General features: G+C 46.5%; 1 protein-coding gene across 28 annotated transcripts in view; it reads right to left on the reverse strand.

The window, feature by feature from the left end:
- Positions 1-1,438: 1,438 nt before the first annotated feature.
- Positions 1,439-12,735, reverse strand: part of R3HDM2 (R3H domain containing 2) — a 148,271-nt gene continuing 136,974 nt past the window's right edge. For 15 of the 28 annotated variants that reach the window (XM_082350785.1, XM_082350783.1, XM_082350782.1 and 12 more), the window contains 7 exons: positions 12,002-12,102; positions 7,049-7,180; positions 6,572-6,741; positions 5,639-5,786; positions 4,339-4,436; positions 3,904-3,988; positions 1,439-3,002 (listed from right to left, as the gene is read on the reverse strand). In XM_082350785.1, the coding sequence (XP_082206911.1) occupies positions 2,662-3,002; positions 3,904-3,988; positions 4,339-4,436; positions 5,639-5,786; positions 6,572-6,741; positions 7,049-7,180; positions 12,002-12,102 (1,075 nt within the window). In that variant the 3' untranslated portion in view covers positions 1,439-2,661. The remainder of the gene's footprint in view (positions 3,003-3,903; positions 3,989-4,338; positions 4,437-5,638; positions 5,787-6,571; positions 6,742-7,048; positions 7,181-12,001; positions 12,103-12,735) is intronic. The other 13 variants (XM_082350793.1, XM_082350797.1, XM_082350791.1 and 10 more) reach the window with 1 other exon arrangement.

Here is a 12,735-nt window from a genome sequence, read left to right on the forward strand (position 1 = left end):
CCCCAGAGCTGCTGTTGCCTGGTTTTTCATCTATGGTGTGCAGGTCAGGACTGGCTAAATTCAGGAAGGTACATGCCGCATACTCATATAGGCGATTTTTTTTTTTTTTTTTGGTCACACTCTGTGTGTGTGGCTTGTGGGATCTTAGTTCCCCATCCAGGGATCACACCTGGGCCCTCGGCAGTGAAAGCGTGGAATCCTAACCACAGGACCGCCAGGGAATTCCTACATGTGGGTGATTTTAAATGACTAAAGGTAAAGATGAATTATAAACAGGCTTCTCCGTTCCCTTTTCCCAAGGTCCAAACACCTCCCCAATTCTACCCTCCCTGGATCTACTTTAGGAACTAGCCTTCGACTTCTCAGCCACCACCTTCTTGTGGCCATGGTTTTTTTTACCCTCAAGCATCAATCTAGCCTCCAATCTTCAGGAAGGAAAGGGCTTGGAAACTGGTGAAGAAAGGAACATCTGAATTTTCAGAGCTCTCCTATCAGCCAAACTAGATTGCTTTCTTATCCATGGGTAGTTAGAAGGGTACCTTGCTGCTATCCTGTAAGGGAGTGAAGAACATGTAGTACTGCTTTGTTCCCTCCAGCTGCCCCCAGAGATATCTTTCCCCTATTCCTCTAAAATCTTGTCCACAGGGTGAAAGGAATTCTAAGAGCTATTAAAAAAAAGCCAGGCTGGGACTTCCATCTGAGGGGTTCTGGGGGAGTGAGGGTCTAATGATCACATAGAGATTGTTTTGTTAATATTGGACAGAAGGCAATAGCTGTCACACATGGAGTTTTTATCATCTGTAAGTAATGTCCCCTTTCCCATGGGAACTGCAGACTCTTGGAGGTAGGATGGCCAAGCCTCAAGCTTCCTTTATCATTCTGATTCCCTGATTCCATCTCTTTCCTCTGGTGCATATGATCTGATGGGTCAATGAGATATCTGGCATTCTTATCTCACAGGGATGCAGCCTTTTCCTAGTCTGAGCTGTGGCATGGCTGAAAAAGGAGATACTCCCATCTCAGAGCAATTTGGAGGTGGTAACGTCGTGCTGCTTTATCCCTTGTATCTGTAAGAAGTAAAGGATTATGTTGGAGGTTGGGCCAGACAAGCTTCAGAGGAGGCTGGCTAGAGAGATACTGCTACCCAGACACAAGGGATTTCCAGGGCAATGTGCTATGTCATTTCTGCCTACTGTTCTTTTTTCCTTCTTTAAGGGGTGGGTGACATTGAAAAGGGGCTGCTGGATGGTTCTGGGTCAACAGGCTCTTTAATGGCCCTTGTCTGACAGGCTGCAAAACAACAGGGCTAGCTTTGGGAAGATAGAGGAAAGCTCTATTATCTTACAGGCAAGTGACTTCTGCTCTTCACCTTTCTTCAGCTGCACAGAACAGGGACTGCTAAGCACACCTGGATAGTATGACATCTTGGCACAGCAAGTTCAATTGATGTAGCTTTTATTGTAAGAAACATGCAGTTCTGTTCCTGCCAGGTAGAACCCAATCCTCTGGCTTTGGGATTAAAGAAAGGCCCAAGTCCTCCATCCCTGAAGAGTTTTCAGAATATGAGATGGACAGGTATGAAGCAAGCATCTCGACCCAGTTTTGGACGTCACTCACACTCCTCTGGCTTAGCTACCAGGGCCCTAAATGAGTATCACAGAATTAACAGGGTGGAAGGAACCTCAGAGGTCGCCTAGTCAGTCCAAGTCTCTTATTTTACTGGTAAGAACTCAGAGGTCCAGAGTTGAGAGTGATGTGCTTGATAAACCACAGTTAGTGGCAGAGTCCCATTATAGACCCAGCCATCTATCAGAATTATTTGTAAGGAGTAGGACAGGATGCAGGGAACAGTGTTAGGAAGATACGTGTGCATATGCCAGAGAAAGCCATCCCAGCCCGCATCAAATCCCTCCGACCCCACCCACACCAGGGTGGCAACAGAAAACGGACTGATGTCCAGTGACAGATTTTTTTTTTATATTTAAAAACAAAATCAACCCCCCCCCGAAGAACCCCCCAACAAACAAAAAATCAGATTAAATAAAATTTACAGTGAATATACCCAGCAAACATCTGTATGTGCAATTAAATACTGTGTCTGTTACTGCAGCACAAACCTCAAACAAACAATATACAAGTATTCTAGGGGGTGGAGGGAGGCCCAAGTTTTAACTCTGTGGGGTTTGGGGAGATAAGATGGGGTGGGAGAAAGGGGAAATCAATTTCAATTTTTCTTAATTCTGTCCATATAAATATATTCATAAAGACCAAAAAAGAAAAGGGAGCTTGGGATGGTAAGGAAATAGGAGAACATGGGAGTGTGGGACCCTCCCAATTCTACCTGACCAAAAAATATGAAAGAATTAATTTCATGGTGAGAGAAGAGATAAAAAATCATAGAAGAGGATGGGAAAGAGAGGGAAGCAGACATGGGGCCAACCAGGGAAAAAGAGGGACCCTTGGCAGGGGAGTGAGAAAGAGTCCAGTGCCAGTGTGAGTGTCTGTCTCTGTTTCCATCTTCATCCCTACTCTCTTAGGCTCCAGTTTAGTGTCTGTCTGTGGACCTTACCTTACCTTCTGCCTGTCTGTGGTCTGACAGGACCCCTTGACCCCCTCTACCCTGCCCCACCCCTGCCATGCTGGTCCCTTCTTCTCCTCCATTTATTGGGAGCTGGCTCGCTCCAGGATCCTCAGGTCATAGTTCTTTTTGGCCACTCTAAGTTTGAAGCGACTCACAGAGTTGTTGAGGCGAAGGGAGGCATTTTGGGCAGCCAGAGGGCTGGGGAACACAGCCACGATGGTGTACAAGGCAGCGAGGTCCGAGTGGCGGCCATTCTCAGCAGTCCCACCGTTGTCCCCCCCACCCCCACCAGGCAGCCCCTGAGCATCCTTGAGCCACTGGATCTTGGCGCCGGACATGGCAAGCTGAGTGAAGAGTTTGTCCGCCTCGGTACGGGTGATGCCCTCAGGGAGATCTGTCACCTCCAGCACCCGTCCCAGGACTGGAAGGGGAGGAGACAGGACATGGTTGTAAGAGGTATAGAGTAGGAAGGACTGGCCAGCAGCCCAGCAGAGGAGTATCCAGCTGACCAAGTCTGTATACAATGTCCTCAAAAGCCCAGCCTTTCTCACTTAGCTCTTTCCTCCCTCCCCAAATCAACCCAACTCCCTACCATCCAGACTCTGATCAGGGCAACTAGGAGACACAAAGGAAACTTTCTCTTCTCCTAGCCTAGAGATGTAGGCAAGAGGAGACTGGGAATCAGAATCCCAGATTTAAGATCTGGAAACCTATACCTCAGTTCTCTCACAGGGTGCAATTACTGTGAAGAAAGTGTGGCTTTTGGTTATGTTCTTTCACAAAGTTAATAGCTCAATCTGAAATATGTTCCATTCCCTTCCCAGAGGCTGGCCCAGGTAGATTCCTCTTTCTTATCATCTAGGGAAGTCAGTTTCCCTTCCTTTCCTTGTTTAGCAAACTGCTTCAGTAGGCGAAACCCCAAGAGATCTTGTTATGCCTAGTATGGTAGGCCTGCAGGAGGAGAGTTACTCCCCCATATTCTCTTATCAAGCCTCTCCTAAACTGGGTCTAGGACTACCAAAGGTAGACATCCTAGATCAGGGTCAGGACCACTTCCACAAGATTGTCTGTTAATAGCAGGCTCAACAAGCCCCATCACTGTGCTATTCCCAATTTTCACCCTCGTCTTCCCTAGGACTTGGAATTGCTTGGTAAGGAGGACTGAGACACCTCACTTCTCCAGCTTCTCTTTGGTCTTGAGTACGAAAAGGTCCTCTTTTGACTCCCCACCCTAAGCTGGTTTTTCTCACCATCCTGGGCTGGTAATGCAAGGCTGGAGGGGTAAGCACCTTCTTTTGGGGATCCAGCAACCTGTCACTCACCAACATCTGTTGTCCCCAGGTCAGTGGAGGCAGATTTGAGTGCTTGTCTCTTGCTCCGGTTTCCATGCTTCAATCCACTCTGTCCCTTCAACATTCGAAAGATAACTCTCATTCCAGGTAAACAATGACTGCCTTACATCCCAGTCTTTCTGAGAGATTAAGGAGCAGTACCCAACCCTGAGGACCCCATCCCACCAGGCAGTCAGATTGGCCAGAGAGTGGCCACTGAGAGACAAAGAGCCTCTCCCTCTTGGCACTGGGGAAGGGGTGACAGGAATGAGTACAGGAGTGGGGTAAAGGCTCTTCCCACTTCGTCCATTCTCTCTGTGTTGTCTCTCTTGTCCACCCAGCTAGTTGAGGTGGATGGCTCAGAAGCAGGGGCCTGGATGAGAAGGGGACTCTGATGGCCCTAAGGCTGATGGGAGACACCCTTACCTGGTGCACCGTGTAAGTTGACTGGCCATGGAGCAAGGGAGGGCAGATGGACAGATTGTACTGTAATGGCTGGCCCAAGAGGGAGTAGTGACCATCACCTAGGGAGGAAGAACAGATGGTTTTCTGGGAGTTTGAACTACATGGTATGGCTTTTATGAGACTTCATGGGGCTTTGGAGATGGAGAGCAACAATGCATACTATTGCTACTTTTTCTACGATAGGAGTGCCCATGTCACTGATTTAAGAGTTGTCTCTCTTCCTAAACCCCTTGGCTCTCGGCTGTATCTCAGACAAAAGGGGTTATTAGGTTCCTTCACCTTTGAAGAAGGGCTCTGTCCATTGAAGACAAAAGGCCCTGGAGGAAACCTACAGACCCTTATGACTGTCTTTTGTTTCTCATATAGTTTCTTCTCACCTTAAACCCAGGGCTCAAGTTTCTGACTCACATGAGAGGCAATACAATGCAGTGGACAAGAACACAGACTTACAGCCAGACTGCCTAGGTTCAAATCCTAGCTCTGTTACTGAAAATGGGATGTTGGGTATGTTTTCCTCTCATTAGCACTGCTGAGGTTAAATGACTATAAGACACTTACAGCACCTATAAAGTAAAGTACTTATAAGTAAAGCACTTAGAGCAATGCTTGATACATATTAAGTACCATGTGTTACCTATTATTGGTGATAAATACTGTATTTCAGAGCACTTTGACGTTTTAAACCATATTTTCATCTTAATTTTATACTGCTTTTGATAGCCACGGCAGAAAGCAGATAAGACTATTTCCATCTTATGTGTGATTAACCTCATTTTATAATATTAGGAAACTGAGGTCCTGTTTTAAGTTTAAGTAACATGTTCAACATCACAAAGCTAGTTAGTTGTAGAACTAGAATTTGAACCCAAGTCTTTTAACTCAAATCCAGTATTCCCTCTTCTAAAACCATAATGTTTCTGACACATACCGTTTCTGACACCACCCCATATTCCCAGCCCTCAGACTCAGTACTGATGGATTAAACTCTTTGTTGTTCATTAGAAAGTTCAGTGAACTTCTTTTCCCTGGCTCATAATCACCAGGGACTTGGAAGTAAATACTAAATATCTAACGGAGATCTAGAGTAAATTAACTATGGGCAGCACTAAAGAGGGGCAGGTGTCTTTGGCCTAAACAGGGCCAGAGTTGGATGACCAGCCACACTGGTTCCCTGCCTGTTGCTGCCCTCTTGATCTCCCCACTTGGGAATGGGATGCGAACAGCGAATTTGACAGCAACCAGCCCTTATCTAACCCCTTACCCTGTGCTGGACCCCCAGGACGGGGGAACTGTGTGAGGACAGGAAGGGGACTGAGTCCTGTGCAGACGTTGCTGAGGCTGGTGACAGGAGAGGGTGCTGGAGACTGAGTAGGAGATGTGACGGGGCTGCTGCTCATTTGTGTGTTGGCCTGTGGGAGAGAGAGGAGTACACATCATACACACACTAAACATTACCCTCTGGATATTCCTATGGCTTGGCTTAACAGTCACCCCTCTCAGGAAACTTCTCTTGCTGAACTCTGTCAAAGTCAGACTGCTCCTTCAAACTAGCCCCTTAGTCTCTAATTAGTTTGTATTATTATTATTATTATTTTAAAATTTATTTTATTTTTGGCTGCGTTGGGTCTTCACTGCTGTGCGCGGGCTTTCTCTAGTTGTGGCGAGCGGGGGCTACTCTTCGTTGTGGTGCGCAGGCTTCTCATTGCGGTAGCTTCTCTTGTTGCGGAGCACGGGCTCTAGGCGCATGGGCTTCAGTAGTTATGGTACGTGTGCTCCGTAGTTGTGGCTCATGGGCTCTAGAGAGCAGGCTCAGTAGTTGTGGCGCACAGGCTTAGTTGCTCCGCAGCAGGTGGGATCTTCCTGGACCAGGGCTCGAATCCGTGTCCCCTGCATTAGCAGGCGGATTCTTAACCACTGCGCCACCAGGGAAGCCCAGTTTGTATTATTTTAATATCCACTTTTTGACATACTGTTTTAAGTATTCCCTTAGCATTTTCAAGCATGTGTCCCATCTGCCACCTTAAATCTTAGGTTCCTTGAAAGAAGATGCTCTCTTCTATTTCTTGTGTTTCTTCCCGAAAAGTGCCCAGGGAAAGACAAGTAACAGAGGTTGCTCAGTCAATGGCAAAGATTACTTCCTGAGAAGAATCTGGTTACCTCCCTGCTAAGACAAAGGTGGGTTGCAGGGACTCACCTGGGGGCTACTGTCAGGACTGTACAGGTCTCCAGGTTTCTGCCCCCGCTGGTCCATGCTGTAATATTTACAGTGACTCCACTGGACCATGGATGGGTTCTGGGGGGGCTGGGGTCCATTAGGGACATTCAGCTGCATGACCACCACACCTGGTCCAGAAGGTGACACTCCTGGGTGGCAGGAAAAAAGCAGTTGGTTGTGAATTCAAACTACATTTTAGGCCTGTCAGCTAACCCTAGGTGGAAAAGCCAGTAAGCAAATCCACCTACTGGCTTCAGGGTCACTTAAACTGTGTCCTGCCAGGAATCTGAGATAGTTGCTGATTTGGTCTCTGACTCTCTCTCAGACCAGTGGAAACTTCGAACCAGTGGAAGTTTGAGTGGAAGATGCCAATGCCCTCCTGGCCTTCACCTGGTGAGGGGTACTTTGGTATGCTTGGCAGAAAACTACTTCATTTCTGTCAAAGTTGGGTATTACCAAATGCCCGGGTCAGACTGCTCAACTGTCTGGGCATGGTACAGGTCCCAGTCTGGGGCTTGGGCCAGGGCTGCAGGCACGTGCCGGCTTTTCTGGTAATGGCTGCAGATAAGTCAGCGATCTCTGGTTGTTCTGGAGAAGATAAATGTGCATAGCTTCACTAAACCAGATCCAGGATATAATTCTTGGGCAAGCGTTGGGTGAATTGGGAACATTTCAAGTAGAGGGAATGGCATAGAGATGTATGTCATACTCAGGAAATGACAAATAATTCAAGGTGCTAAGGCACAGGGGCTATGTAGGGGAAGTAGTAGGAGATGAGATACATTTATTCATTTATTCAACAAACGTTTATTGAACATTTGTCTATGTGCCAGTTCCTATGCTGGGCACTGGGTATACAAACAAACAAACAAACAAAAAGACTGGTCTCTACCCCCATGGAATGAACAGTCCATTAGGGAGTCGGACATTAAACAAATAGCTGGTGTCAGAGTTTGAAGCACATTCTGGTAAGGGTTGTATCCCGTAGGTGTTGGGAACAGGACTTGTGTTTCAGAGAGCTAACCCAAGTGGCCGAATGTAAGATGGCTGAAGGGAGGGAGAGACTAGTGACCAGAAGACTAGTTAGGAGGCTACTGAAACAGAACAAAGTGATTATGAATTAGAGCAGTGACAGCAGGAATGGAGTGGGAGGGTGAGACTCTCTGAAGGTTTTACTGACGGTTTAAGGTGACTGACTGGATGCAGCCCTGAGGTTTTAGCCCAGGCAACCATGGATATAGTCTTACCCTCTCACAGTCTGGGGGAAGGAAAGGGCTCAATGAGGAGGAACATTAAGTCCTGAATCTTCCTCATGGTGAAAAGCAAGGTAAGGGGTGAGGGAGAAGCAGTTTGAGGGACAGTTCCTGCTGGGAGAGATGAGCAGGAGCTCTGCTTCCCCACGGGGGACTGTCCAGCATGAGGCTTTGCTCTTGAACCCCCAGACTGTATTTCTGTGGATGGACAGGCTGAGTTCATGTGTGTGTCTGGTGGTAGAGAAATGGGACTGAGGGTCGCTAGCTCGAAAACCTGCTGCAGTGCTGCTGTCTTCATGGCTCAGTGCTCTGGGGCTGCCACTGCTGCCGCCATCGCACTGCTTCCTGTGATGGGAAATGTTGCAGCCTCTGCCCTGGGCACCAGTCATGCTGGGAAGTGAGCGTGATTGCTTTTCTCAGGTAGCATCGGTCAAAGGAAAGGAAAAGAAACCGTGGGAGGTCTGAGAGAACAGCTCAGGAGACACAGCATCTGTTGCACCCTATTCCCCAGTTTGTGCCCCCCCCCATCCTCTAGGGCTCATACAATCAGAGAGCACAGATACTCAGAGCGACAGGCTCGACAGGCTCACCTCTCCCCTTCCCCTGCCAAAGGGGACAGGGTATTCATCAGCATGGCTTGTAAAAGGGCCACAGGAAAATTGTACAGTTGTGAAGTGTCATGCATTTAACAACTCCCCCTTTACTACAGTTGCTCTGGGCATTGTATTTCCCCACCCTAAGAGCTCCACCTGCTCCGATGTTCTTTACCCAAAAAACTGCAACTGACCTTATTCAGACACCTCACTGCTACCTGAGGGGGCCAACGTAAAAATAATCAAATCTATAGCTTTTCTGGAAGGCAGCTTATAACCTGAGCCTAATGCCCTGGGCCAGGAAAAGGTAGAGGATGTGTGAGTATGTAGGGTGTGGGCATAAGCAAGGCAGTAGAAGCTCTTTCTAATACCAACATGTAGCCGTAAGGAGCTATTAGGGGGCTAAAGTGGAGGGGGAAAGAGAACAAAGTCCTCATATTATTTTCTCTGATCCGAACAAAAACAAAGGCAGGGTTCTCAGTTGCAGCCTCATGCCTGAGCTCCTCCCCTCACTGAGTCCTCCCCCGCTGGCCTGGAGTGTTGTTCCTTCACTCAGCTGAGGACAGAGAGCACTACTCTGCTGATGAGATGATTTTTATGCTTCTCTTCCTCAAGCCAGAAGCTGGTGGCATCCATTAGCAGCTGAACTGTGGCTACTTCTTAATGCACGTGGCAAAAAACCCCCCAAATCCCCCAAAACGAAAACCCCCCACAGCACTGCCCAGTGACAGCGCTTCCACCTAATCAGGTTGGGGGAAGGAGCCTGGGTTGGAGTGGGAAGGGGGAAAAGGGAGTTGAATAAGGAAATCAATTTCAGCTTGAAAGCTCTGAAAGGAGAGGGAACGTGTGAATGGCTTTTTAAGTGGCATCATTAAACCTGGGCAGAAAGGTCGATTGGGCAGAGCAAACCGCATAAATATAAACAGATGACATTTATGTCTGGCAGAATTGCTTTTGTTTAGTTTTTATTTTTTTTTTAAATCGCTGAGGTAGAAAACTGATAAGGCTTCTTCCTTACCATCTGGAATCAAATCTATGGAAAGGAATGTCCAGAGAAATAAAATCCCACAGGCATCTTTCCCAAATTACAGGATAGAATCCTATAGTATCTTCGTAGTTTTCCATTTTTTTGGTGGGGGAGAGGGTTATCTTCAGGGAGTGGGGATTGAAAAGAGTTAGTCTCAGCTTTGGAAAGCCCTCAGCTACAAAATGAGCCAGTAAGTAGGTGAGAAGCTATTTCTGTATGTACCTCACTCTGGCCGTGCTGCTGTGTCACTGTGAGTTGAGAGTCTGTGCATAGGTTTCACTGCCATTTCATGTCTGTGTGCCTCTTCCCCAGACAAGCATCCCTGTAGAAACCTCAAGGGACCTGCAAGTCACTATTTTAGCGGGAAGAAAAGTATTTCCTGAGGTTATGGTTATATCTAATATCACAGTGGAGGAATTAACGTCCAGGCCTGGGGGTAAACTGGGCAACTACAAAAATGTATTAATAAACTGGAACAATTGCTCTAGGAACAGCCAATCCTAATCCCTGCCTTTATTTTTGGAAAAGTGACCATGTTGCTACATGGGAGAAGGGCGGGTGACTGTCCTCTGAAGGTGACATAGCAGCCCTTGTGGGGAATGCCAGCCTTCTATCTTTTCAGTAAAGGGCAAACTGGAAAGGAAGGTGTAAGAAGCACTTTTTCTTTTCTTCCACTTCCTCTTAGATTTCCATGAGCAGGGATTGAAGACTTTTAAGATCGATGCTATGGTGAATGGGTCTCTTAGATGATGTGGGTGGAAGAGAGGGTCCCATTATCTAGGAAAAGTACAAGGGGTCAGTCAGAAGCCTAGGGTCAATCAGGGTAGCCAGAAGGAAAGGAAATATAACAGAAAATTCTAAAGCAGCAAGGAAATTAGATGATGAAGAGGGTTTTGTCTATTTCTATTAATTTGGGAAGAGCCTAGATTATCTCCTTCCAATCCCAGTCCAGATCTCTAGTGCTGCCAACTTTCAGAACAATAGCTGTTTCAGTTTACTTAATTAACCCAGCACTAGGTCCAGAGTAGGTACTGAAAAATTATTTTCACTTGATTTGTCTCTAATTCATCTTGTATTTGCAGATGAAGAGACATAACTGCAGAGACCCAACAGATATACTGATATACCACTAAGGATATATACAAAAATTCACATACAAGCATACCCATATGCACACGCACACACTTATTTTAACAAACAGGAGAGAAAACGCCCTGAGGTGCCAAGCACCACCTCAGGCTACAGCAGTTCTTGGAGCTGGTTTCTATAATTTCCATACCCCGTTGGGAATTTCGAGGTCAAGTGCCCCTGGCGGACACTAGGAGAAACAGCTAGAGAGACCAATAATGTAATAAAGGGTAGTAAGGGTTGGTGAATTTTAAAACCTCAGCCTGTAAGAGATCCATGGTTGGTCTGGATAAAGGAAGCAGTCATTACATTGAAGGTAAGAACTGATCATGTCTTGTGAGCAAGCTTAATTCTGGAATTTACTCCAGAGCACCTAACATAGAGTACAGAAAATCTTATGTGAAAAATATTCCATTTCTAAAATAAGAAAAATTGGCAAAATACCTCCTTCTCACCAGAAGAGGGAACCCTGACATTCCCACAATAGAGCTGAATGGGGATGGCTGGAGGCTACCTTAAGACCTCCTCCCCTCCAGAACCCGTGAAGTCTACTTAACTGCAGCGTAATGATATGTCACGGTTGGGTGAAAGGGAAACAAACAAGAGCAGTTGTACTTGGTGTATTGGGGGAGTTCTTGGCAAAGACAGATAGTGAGAGGCTGCAAGGCATAAGTCTATTCACCTTGGATAACTGGCCCCTCCAAAGAAGGCCTTTAGCTATTTAACATGATATCCATTTATTTCCTACTGGAGAGAAAGGAATAGAGTACAGAAACCTGTTGAAAATGTGTTACTGAGGATGTAGCATGGGTTATAGAAAGTGAAAAGACCCAAGTTCAAGCTCTAGGACTGTGATTTTAGGCAAGTCATTTATTCTCTTTGAGTCTTAAATTTCCTCTTCACCAGGTTGTGGTGAGAATGAAAATGACACAATGTATGCGAGCACATAGGAAAAACTAAACAAATCTAAGATACGATTTTAAAAGCATTTTATCAGCCTCCCTCACACTCCCAAGAGAAAAGAAAAGCTGTTTACAGGAAGAATGAGTGCAACAGACAGAAGTAAGCACTTTGTGTCTCAAAGGCATGTGAGTGGTGAGTGTAGTGCTGGATTCAGCAAAGAGGGAGAGGGAGAGGGAGAGGGAGAGAAAACAAGGAACTCAATGGACATGTGACCCCCCCAGGGATAGGGATCAGGCAACCAACCTCACCTTTTGAGGGGTCAATTTCAGCACCTCTGGAAAACACCAGCCAGCCAGGACTTTGGTCTTCCCTCATGATGGGGTCACATTTGGGGACAGAGCCAATCCCTGAACTCTCTCTGTCTTTCCCAGCTCTAAAGCACAAGTCCTTCAGCAGTGTTTGCTCTCACCAGTGCCCAAGACCCCTCAATTCTTTATCCTCTTACCTGAGTACTGCTGTGGCATCTGTGGTGGACTGCAGGGAGAGGGAGACTGAGGCATCTGGTACTGCTCAGAGCCAGGAGGTTGCAGAAACCCCACAGAAGGGCTGGGGAGATGGAGAAGAGAAGAGTGGTAAAGCGGTAGAGGGAGGAACGCAACTCCTGGCAGACAGCTGTTGCTTCCTGGGCCTCCCCTGTGGGAAGTCAAGGCAGCTCCAAGCCATTCCCAGACCAATTTGCCATGCAATTTCTAAAATCACTCATCAGTTCAAAGTTAATTATATATATTTGTACTTGATCATCTTTCAATTAGGAAGCTGCTAATCAGCGCTACGGATGGAATGTCAGTAACACATGCTCTTCCCAACAGTGTAGAAACACCAAACACACACACATGTGCACGCACACAAACACAAACACACACACACACACACTCTGAGAAACACAGCAGAAACACGAAGAGAATGCCAGAGACAGACACACAGGACTAAAGTGCTAGAGAGAGATGGGCAAAAAATAACTAAGGAGATTTAGCATATTTTCTCAATGGCAAACACATATAGTCAACTAAAGACAAATGGGGAAAAATCTCACAAAACTCAAGACAACATGGAGACATACACATAAAAAGAAAGAAATGTGGACACTGAGAGAGACACAGAAATACTTGAGGCCCAGACTTGAGTTCTAGTCCCAGCTCTGCTTCTACTAACTAGTTGTGTGACTTTGGGTAAGTTTCT

The sequence above is a fragment of the Balaenoptera borealis genome, assembly GCF_965194805.1.
Source record: "Balaenoptera borealis genome assembly, chromosome: 13".
In the NCBI taxonomy this organism is placed as follows: domain Eukaryota; kingdom Metazoa; phylum Chordata; class Mammalia; order Artiodactyla; family Balaenopteridae; genus Balaenoptera; species Balaenoptera borealis.